Here is a 10,892-nt window from a genome sequence, read left to right as displayed (position 1 = left end):
CGCGGCCTCGTGGCGCTGAGAACAAATGACTGTGTGAACTTCTTTGTCGACACTCTGCAGGTTATGAAGCTGTGTGTGCACCAGCACTGACTCGTTGTCTTTGTTGTTTTCGATGGAGGGGAACATGTTTAAGCGTTCCCCACAGCACCTGGAACTTCAGTGTGTTTTATTAGAAGTTTAAAAATATATTTCAGCAAAAGGGGCATATGCAGCCAGCTTTTCCCCTCCAGGACGTCTTTAGCTCCATCAGCGGAAAAGAGTGTTTGGCACAGTACAACTCCAGTAACACGTAAATATGTTGTGAAAAGAGTTATCAAGTTTGTTCACACGTGAGATGTAATTAACTTGAGATGACTTGTTTGTGTGTTGGTCCAACACTTTGATAAACACCTCAACAACCTTTGGCCTGGTTGCTTTGAAGCTTGTCTTTCTGCTGGTCTCACTGGTTTACTTCTGCTCTGGTCTTGCTGTGACCAGGAGCTCTGCTGCTGTCGTGAAAGTTAACTGTTTGTGAAAGTAACTAGTTAGAACCATGAGTGGTTTCCAAACTAGCTGTGATGTCACAAAATCATGCCGATACATATTGAGCGTAATGACTGTAACGTGTGGTCACATTTTGATTTCAGCTTTTATGTCAACATATCAACATAACGCTGCTGTTTTATCTGTGGAGTATTTGAAGACATTTGTAATTCAGAGCGACCCCTCACACACACACACACACACACACACACACACGCATGCGCACACACACACACACACACACACACACACACCGCCTTTAAACTTTACCCCAACCCCTCATCCATTCCCTCCTGAGATTCCCATTAACCAATAATTCTTCTTTTCCACTCCTCTCTCTGTAAGCCCTGCACAGACCCCTTCCTGCTGCTGAATTCTCCAAATCACTTTATTCACCCATCTCTGTCCACACACACACACAGAGGGAAGCCGCCCCTCACCCTCTCTCCCAGGCTGATTCCAGTCCATTCCCATTGAGCTGCATTAGCATACAGATGTTAGACTGAAAAGGGAAAGCAGGGAAACACAAAGGGCCTGCATGACCAGGAGGGGAGGGAGGGGTCGAGGGGCTGCACAGGGATGGCCCTTGGCCTTTTTAAGGTCTTACAGATACACACACACACACACACACACACACACACACACACACACACACACACACACACACACACACACACACACACACACACACTTTTGTACAATATAAGGACTGATTGTGATCTGTGACTGCAGCACGTGGTTCTTAACACACCAGCACATCAAGAACAAACAGTAATTCAAATCTGTTCCCACCTTCTACCTTTCAGAGCCAGGATGCTGCATATCATTTTATAGGACCTGTGCCACACACACACACACACACACACACACACACACACACACACACACACACACACACACACACACAGGGGAGGACCTCAACTTCTGCTCCACTTTGTGTGAATAGATGGAAATCAGTCACAAGTATCTCTGTGTCCCATTGTGTTCAGGGAAGTCTTTGTTTGAGCATCTGTTGCCCAAACATTCTCCTCAGTGTCACTCACTTTAAATTGGTCTGTTCAGACGAGCTGCAACAAAACTCACTCCTCTTCTCACACATAAACACACACAGGGAGGGCGGGCTGGGAGATTCCCTGGACGCAAGTAAGAGAAAGAGTTAATCTTTGTTCTTTTTGTGTGTCAGTGAGACACAGATGATTGTAAAGGCCCAAGAACAGTGGCAGCGTCTTAAAGTGGCTCCTGGGAAATCCTGGGAAGACTCTACCAAAATGTGTCTCCTGTGAAATTAATTGTATGTTTTCCATTATTTTAACCACACACATTTCCTGCGTAACAAGATCAGTTCTTTGTTACCCTAATTTTTTACTGCACTCACAGGTAATCACAACAAAGCAGATCCTGTAGATCTACGCCATACTTAACAAACCCAAAAAGTCCACAGTAAGTTTCCACTGAAATCAATTACTGAGAAGTGTAAGAGTTTAACTCAGCACCAACACCTACACCTATTGATTGGTTGTGTATCCCCTCATATACCAAGATATTCTTGTAGTTATGCAATACAGAGAGATTTTTTCCACAGCTGTCTCCTCTGCAGAAGGTATGGCTGCTAAAAGGAGTCAGAGCTCTGATCATTTCCCTCGTGAGTGGTGAGATATGATCTCGCAGAAAACAGGGAATAAAAGTGGAAAAGCTAAGCAAAGTGTTTTTGTAACATAAAGCATGGTGACTGGGATGTGGGGATACTACTTAAGACATAGGCCCTGTTCATACCTGGCATTAACAAGCATCTCGGGTTACTTCTTTGAGAAAGTGAAGGAGCTGAATATCAGTCTTATACAATGCACTGGATTTTAGTCTTTTGTATGTTACATTCTATTTTTCTCAAGTTTAATTCTGTTTTTGACCCTTAAGTTAATCTAAATAAAAGTGACCTACCTCAAGGGGAAATCATAAATCCTAAAACAACCAATATTTAATAAAACCTCTTCAGACTTCTTGTGTGCTACACAACAAACTTGAAACAAAAGTGCAATGAGATACAAGGCAGCTTATTTTTCCCAAACTTTTATTTTGAAATAAAGATGGACAAATATATTAAGATAAAGAGCTAGGATATCAACATAACCCATGGAATGTAAACAATAAATGCACTTAAATTATGTAAAACAAAAAAGAAACACAATATCAAACAACACAATATAGGTTTTGCTTTGAAAAACAAAATAAATAAGACTTTAAGTTAACAAAGGTTATAAAAACGGCTTGATGTCGAGTCAAGCTAACGATGAGCTTCCACAACAACAAGCGTCTCTGGACTCGTCAGGGCAAGTTGACTCGACTTCATGACAAAAACAAACAATAAACATTTGCCTGATTTCATTTGAACTCGCTTGATTTCACCTGCCGCTCAGAGAGCTAGCTAGCTTAGCGTGCAACAGGAGTCGACCTACAAACTTATTGTCATCAAGGCAACTCTGATAGATAAAATCAACTACAAACAAAGGTCACCTTTCACCTTGTGTGTTTACATTACAAGAGAAGAATAGAGCACACAGGATTTTTTAAGCAAATAGGAGTTTTCCACACACAAAGAGCACAATGCAGCACTACAGGATTCCTGATAGATTAGTCACACATGTAAGATGAAATACTGACGCTGGTTGTGCAGCTCTAAACCTGATGGTATTCATAAGTATTCATTTTCACACCGAGGCTGTGAATGTGTGTCCACCACCGTTTTGCTTTGTATTTAAATAACAGCAGTTAACAAATGGGAAAAAAAGGGGTTATTACAGTCGGATGTGTGAGGCGTGATGGAGAGGAGGGTAGAGCCACTGTGCGCTCACACCAACAGCAGAAAGTATCGCTCATGCTACTGATTGGACTGTTTCGTATCGAGCTGCTTCTGATGTGAGAACTCAGCGAGTCTTGATTTCTGCCAGGCCAATAAGGCAACTTACAAATAGAATGCCAAAAAATGTCTTTCTTCCTCCTTTCCCCTCCTCTCCACGAGCCTCCTTAAAGCTACTGGATGGTGTAAAACCAACATGGATGCATAAGTAAAGCATAATTTCTCCGGCATCGTAAAGAAAAAAAAAAAATGCATTAACACAATCACAAAGCAAACTCTGACAGAAACAGCAAATCATACAAGCGATAAATAAGTCTTTAAAAAAGTGTTAAGCAATAATAACAATGACAGCTTGTATTAACTGTCATGGCTAAAGGCTAGGCTAGGTGTTAACAGTAGCAGGTTAGGGGAACTATAACATCAGCTTTGGTAACTAGAGAGAGTCAGTGGGTTGCCTACATTTGTGCTAGTTTTTTGCAGCTAAGGCAGTTTAGCTGAATCTTTGCCAGGTAGTTAAAATGGCTGACAACTACAGTCAAGTGGCCACAGCCATACAGCCAATCAATTCATCAATCAGCATATTGACAGCATAATCATTGAGCCCTCATACTCATGGACAAGAGGTTGGCTTCATACAGTTGGAGAGCCCTCGGTACGACTGGAGAAGTGCTGCATCTCGGAAACTGTTTGTAAGGAGTAAAATAAGAAATAAGATCTGTGACAAACAACATTGCTATATTAAAAAAAAAAAGTGGATAGCACACCGGTCTTACATGGGCCCAAACAGCACTTATCTTTAAATCCTTTTTAAATCAGGGTACAGGAAATTCTCACACAGAACTTCCAACTGAGCAGGAGCAGCACGAGGACGAGCGCTGAGCTACGTGAAGTACCCTCCAAGTATTCTCTAAAAAATGGGTATACAACAGTATACAGCAGTAACAATGGTATAAAAGAACAAACTTACAAAAATAACAATAAAACCACAAACAAAAGGAGAAGTCAGCTAAAACTGGACGAACACTGAGCAGCGCTACAACTGCTTGGATGAGAAATGCAATATGCACAAAGTTAGGTACGTTTACCTGGCTGCATTCAGGGAGGAAGTGAAAAACCTAATGTTTTAACTCTGTGTGACCTGTATCTGAACTAGTTTTAACAATGGAGTTTCTGCTTTATTTAGATCCTGGTCACAATGAGTTAAAACAAATAGACCATCTATCCCTGATTAAATTCAGCTCCACAGTAAAACCCTTCCCTACTCGTCTGAAACAGACAGGCGGCTAAAGATGGGCAGACGTCGACCCTCGAAGCTTGGTGACTCTGTGCCGCTGGAGGAAGAGCTGAGGGAGCAGGAGGAAGTGTAGCCTTCCTCAGAGAGGGAGTCAGCTGAGGAGCAGCGCTGAAGGCCGGGGAGGCTGCTCAGAGAGACAGGCAGCTGCTGGGGGAGGTGGTGATAAGGGAGGTTTGGGTTTTTGGAGGCGAAATTTGAGGTGGGACACTTGGCACTGATGGAATCGGTCACAGCGTAGAAGCGCAGAGCTGAATCACCGCTGTCGCCCGCCAGGTCGGTGATGCTAGAGAAGGGGTAGGGGCAATGCTTCAGCGCTCCCGGCTCAGGAAAGAGAGGTGAGAGGAGTTCTGGGCTCCCTGTGGAGGACGGAGGAGGGGAGACAGAGGAGGCTCGGGTGAAGAGGAGGGAGGAAGGCTGTGGCTCCTCAACTGGTTGGAAAGTCTGTGGAGAGGAGAAGCCTGCAAAGCTAAAGCTGTGACGCAGCAAAGGAGGCCTCAGCTTCTGTTTCTGTGGAGGTACGGCGGCATTGGCGTTGCCGGCTTGGAGCTCATCAGCATTGTGGATGAAGTGGCAGCGGGCACCGTACGGGCAGAAGCCTATCGTGTGGAAAGTGCGACATGGCTCGGTCTTGTACTTGGGGTGCCTGCTGAGGCCTCTCAGCTCGTCCATGCCGTGGGCAAACTGGCACTTGGCGCCGTACTTGCAGGTCCCACTTTCCTCATAGGTGCGGCAAAGTTCGGTCTTGTAGCGAGTGGAAATGTGAGGCGAGGGGGCTGGGGGTCTGGAGGCAGAAGCAGTGGAGGAGATAGAGGTGTTGCTGATGCAGAGGCCTGGTGGAGGGAGCAGCACTGTTGGGGACATGTTAGCCATTTTGTCCTCTCTGCTTCCTGCGAAGCTGCTGCCGTTGCCCTCGATCATGCTGATTGAGCGGTCCACCCTAAAGGGGATGTGGCTCAGAGAGGAACGGGGTAGCTGACTCTCCCTGCTCCACTGCTGGGTGGAGGTCATGTTCAGCCCCCAGCAGGCTGACTCGGTCACCTCAGAGCTGCTGCTGCTGCTGCTGCAGTTGTTGAACTTGGAGTTGGGGAGGGTCACGGGGCAGAGGGAATGGCGACGCTGGAAGCCCAGGACTCTTTGACTGTGCTGCTGCCGTTGCTGCTGTGAGACGGCAGACGAGCCATCTGTCGCCTCCAGGCCGCGGAAATTCTGTCACACAAAAGGAGGGAGGAGAGGAATAGATGTGAGACTTCTGCATTCCTCGAGCGCTGGAGTGAGACTGGCAGGGCCGAATCAAACTGAAACCTGGTTTTTAAGTTAAAAAAGAAGTTGGACTATGTTTTAACTTGAAACTGAACTAAATGTTGGAATAAAACCATTTTTAAAAACTGAAAAAATACGTGTTGAATCTGGGTTTAACTGGATTGCAAGTTGGCATGCATAAAACACTATAATCAACTTCCATTAAGTATTTGCAGTCTATCAAAAAAACTGTCAAAAAACATCCAATACATCCATTTTTAAAAATGTTTCTTTAAACCCACAACACATTAACTTGCAATGGTTTAGGAAATCCTATTAAAACAAACTTCTCAGTTCCAGAGTTTCACCTTTCTTCTGAAGTATAAAAAGATTTAAGAACAAAATTAAGATGCAAACTGATTATTTGAGCTTTAAACCAAAAGCTGCAGCAAAGACGAAAATTTTCAACCTCACTCCAATCTAGATTTTGTCAGAATGAATGACTGCATCATTAATGAATGAATGAATGAATTTGAGATATAACACTATCTGTAATTTAGACATTATTTCATCGTCTTAACTGAAAGACATCACAGACAAGATCTTAAGATGATCACACAGATAGATTCTGCATGTTTGTAGATCTGTGTAAAAGTTTTAAATTGTTGTTGGTGTCTCTCACCTTGCAGAACTCCTCATCCAGTTCCAGGAAAGGTGTTAGAAAGTCGGAGGGCATGGTTTGCTCCACCGTCCTCACAGAGGAGAGGAAAAAAATAAGTTCCCCGGTCCAAAGACAACGAAGACAGACGGACAAAGTCTGGTGTTTGGGGAGCTCAGACAACAGAGAAAAGGTTCAGGGGTCTGGAAAAACCTGAGAGATTTCAGTCTGGCTCTCTGAAAGTCGCTTTTAGATGGTCAGGAAAGAGAGGGGAGGGGGAGAGAAGTGAAGAAGAAGTAGTCAGGTCTGTTGTGAAGGACGTGACTCCAGGAGGAAAGTTTCTGGACCATCTGCTGGAATCTGTTTAAATAGTTGGGGAAACCCACCCATACACACCCACCCCCTGCCTGTGTTCTTCAGGGGGCAGGGCAGAGTGTGTGTGTGTGTGTGTGTGTGTGTGTGTGTGTTGGGGGGATGGGGGAGGGGTCCTGCATTGTAACGGTGTGCTGGGGGGCAGGGTGGGCACAGAAAGAAGAGGAGGGAGCTGAATGAAGCTACTTTTCTACCCATTCATTACCAAATCCTTAAAGATGCATTCTTCTTTTTTTAACGGCCCGTCCCCTCACTTTGTCTCAGACCGATGCAGCTAAGGAGATAATGACAAGTGCTGCGAATACCAAACACATTTACTGTCATTAGTACACTTACGCAGCAAAGATGTCAAAATTATTTTAAAGTATATTTAACATTTACACACATTTATAAGTTAGTTTAAACTGATTTTACATGTAAGGTTTGTTCCTCTGTATGTTTATATGTTGATTTATATTTCCATATATTTTTTAGAATTTGACATTAAAAGCTAAATGTTATAACATGGCTGCTTCTGGAAAGTGACTATGCAAATCCCAATATTCTTTTAACTATGAACTCTCTCCATTAAAGGCCTGTCCTCCATTGAACATTCATCAAAATAAAGTTGTCACATGGAGTCCTGAATTTTATACTTAGAGTCACATCATTTAAGAGCAATAGTTTGCTCTTTGACCAGCTGCAAAGAAAATATTCAGTTTGACAGATATTGGTGCTTTAAGATTCTGTTCTGTTAATAACATTCAATCTGGCTGGTGAAAAACAGTCACTGTAATCTCAAGTGTTACATTAATTCTCATTTTAAATTGTGGCTGGATGGAGCTCAAACCCTCTCAATCTAAAAATAAACTCAGATTTGATGGTTGTCTGGATTACTGACAGTTTTTCACTCTGTTTATATTGACAACAAAATAAAGCACTAACAATGATGGCATGATGAGTCTGCCTGTTCTTTCTGTCTTCCACGTGTCTGCTTGGGTTTCCTCCCGTAGTCCAAAGTCATGTCTATTGGAAACTCCAAAATGCCCACAGCTGTACATGGAGTGTGAATGTGTTAGACTGACGATCTGACGAGGGTGTACCCCACCCACTTTTGTGAGTAAAGTTTTAGTTCCTGATTCAGAGATGCCTTGGAGGCAAAAATGATGTCATTGACTAAAATAAAGACAGTGCAAAAGGCTGCTGTTATTATGAAGCCTGTTGTCGTTATTAAGTGACAAAATGCTAAAGTTGCTGTTATCTGTAATCTTTACCATTAAAATTTCATGCTTATCTCAGTTTATGTTTATATTCATGGCCCCACATTTATAAGAGATGGGGACAAGTCCTGACTTGTGGCTCAGCCGTGACCCAGCCCATGGTTGTGCCCCAAACCGGTGTTTTCACAAAGGTCAGTGATAACAACAAAAGTGTCAGCTGATGGTGGTTACTTGTTCCACTGTCACGGTTCAGACCAATGCTTGAACACGACTGAAGAATGTTTACTGGACCGAGTAAAGAACAGAAGTGCTCAGGTTGTGGATTTCACCAAACGCCACATTGTTCTCAGTGTCTGCCATGATTGATGCGACTGTTTCTATGCACCATAAGTAATTAGGATGTTTGGGACTGAAAAAGTTTGGAGACAAAAAAAAACTAAATATTTTTAAAAATCTAAATAACCTTCTTAAAGCATTGTGCAGCAGATGAAGTGAAGGTATGGCAACTGAAGCACTGTAAAGAAATGAAACCAGGAAGTGTGGTTTTCTTCAGAAGGTTTGACCTGTACAGAGACGTAAGCGTCTGTTGCTTGTTTATTAGAATCAGGATGAAGTTTAGCCTCCAACTCTCACTGAAACTCAATGACCACATGTTTGAACCTTTGTTGTTGTGTATTGCACCATTTGACACTCTTCCAGCGGGAGCAACAATGTACTATTTGTTGATCTGTTGCTTGTGATGTGCATTGTGTCTCTGCGTGGACAGTGTGTTAATGTTGTGGTCGGGTGACCCAAGGTGTTGAGCCCATCAAGTTTAGAGGAGGTAAACAGAGGAAATGAAAACACCACAGTGTTTACTGATTATGAGATTCAGCTGGTAATACTGAAGCAATACAATGAAACAATACATGAGAAAATACCAATGTTTAAGTGTGTGTGCTCGGGGGCTTGTGGCAGTAAAATCGAGGAGAAAGATTCTGTTGCCTCGAGTGCTGTCTAAAATCATTCATTTTAAAGGATCGATATGTAAGTTTTGCAATTGCTACATAGCCAACATTAGCATTAGCAGCTGTTTACTTACCAGTTTTGCCGAGAGCTTCAGCCATCATTGTGTTTACAAGACAAGAGGTTATACGTCCTCTGCAGTGTTTTTCTATATTTGAGTGCGAGCACAATGCATGATGGTATACATTACTTGGTTAGTGACCATCGATTGTACACTACTTTTCACAATGCATTGTGGGATGCTTTGATCATAATTGTCACTATACATTTGGACAGCACTACAAACTCCCTATATAGTGGACTATAGCCTCTGGAGTAGTGAGTGATTTCAGACATAGCTGAAGTGATACAGTCAACGTTAGCTTCACTTTCAAAGGAAAGACGTTTGATGCTGAACTCACAACTGTTTTTTAGACTGGTAAGTAAATAGCTGCTAATATTAACGGTGGCTATGTAGGAATAGCAAAACTTACAAATAGGCGTAGCTCCTTTAAATTTCAAACACAGCACAGGCAGTGCTACTGAACTACAATATATTTATGTTGTTTTTGACGACTTGTAATGAATAAATAACAATAATAAAATCCTGATTTGACAGGCATCACAGCACCAGTTGCCTCAGGTAGCATTTAAGAGCAAATCACTTCTTTATGCCTGGTCAGTTTCCACACCACAGAAACATACATGAATATGAATTAGTGAAAACAACAGTTTTGTTGTTAGCTGACTGAAATAGAAAGAAGAGGTGATCGTCTTGGCATTTATTAGGAATGGAAGATGATCTTTATGGAACACACCTGAACACACCAGGACAACACATGTGAGCAGCATTTGCACATTTAGCAGTGTAATCTTAGAAGAAAAATGCACCTGGGGCAAAAGTATTTAGTTTATATGAAGAACCAAGTGACCCCAGCAGTTAGTGGTCTGGTGTTTGTGGCTGTAAGAAGTGAGTGGCAGTTCACTGTAAAGAGGCTGCAAAACAAACTGTAAAACACACAACATGTCTTATCGTAACGCCTCGCTGATACGTTACTGTGGTGTGTATGTGTGTGTGTGTGTGTGTGTGTGTGTGTGTGTGTGTGAGTGTGTTGTCAGGGTTAAATAACTGTAACCCAGTGTGGTTTCCTCTCTGTGGTCGGTTGGTTTAGTAACAGACTGACTTTCGTTAGGTTTCTCTCTACACTTTCTTTCTTTCTTTCTTTCTTTACATATCATTGGAGTAAATTATGAACTACAGAGCAGACCGATTTGCCCCGTCCATATACGTTCTAATATTTTTCATCATTGATCAGGTAAATAAATCAGTTATCTCACTGGTTAACAGTTACCTCTCTCTCTCTCTCTGTTGTTGTGGTTTCACCTTTTGAGTGACACTGCAACTGAATCTGTTCTTACATAACCAGCACAACTGTCTATTGGATGTGTGTGTGTGTGTGTGTGTGTTTGTGTGTGTGTCTGTGTGTATCTCTGTGTCTGTGTGTAACTCTGTGTGTGTGTCTGTGTGTGTGTGTGTGTGTCTGTGTATGTGTGTCTGTGTGTGTTTGTGTGTGTGTGTGTGTGTGTGTTTGTGTGTGTGTCTGTGTGTATCTCTGTGTCTGTGTGTATCTTTGTGTCTGTGTGTGTGTGTGTGTCTGTGTATGTGTGTCTGTGTGTGTTTGTGTGTGTGTGTGTGTGTGTTTGTGTGTGTGTCTGTGTGTATCTCTGTGTCTGTGTGTATCTCTGTGTCTGTGTGTGTGTGTGTGTGTG

At 42.7% G+C, this 10,892-nt stretch overlaps 1 protein-coding gene across 1 annotated transcript; it reads right to left on the bottom strand.

The window, feature by feature from the left end:
- Nucleotides 1–2,573: 2,573 nt before the first annotated feature.
- LOC111647540 (mRNA decay activator protein ZFP36L1) lies at nucleotides 2,574–6,876 on the bottom strand. Its single transcript, XM_023397155.2, has 2 exons — nucleotides 6,592–6,876; nucleotides 2,574–5,876 (listed from the first exon to the last, which is right to left on the bottom strand). Exons 1-2 carry the CDS (start codon nucleotides 6,643–6,645, stop codon nucleotides 4,635–4,637), a joined length of 1,296 nt encoding a protein of 431 aa, XP_023252923.1. The 5' UTR covers nucleotides 6,646–6,876; the 3' UTR covers nucleotides 2,574–4,634.
- Between the last annotated feature and the right edge of the window lie 4,016 nt (nucleotides 6,877–10,892).

Source organism: Seriola lalandi, unplaced genomic scaffold (assembly GCF_002814215.2).
Source record: "Seriola lalandi dorsalis isolate HSWRI2012SDOR001 ecotype SW California unplaced genomic scaffold, Sedor1 jcf7180002054998, whole genome shotgun sequence".
NCBI classification, from domain to species: Eukaryota; Metazoa; Chordata; class Actinopteri; order Carangiformes; family Carangidae; genus Seriola; species Seriola lalandi.
Note: the sequence above shows the minus strand (reverse complement) of the source record. Positions and strands in the feature narration are given on the sequence as shown.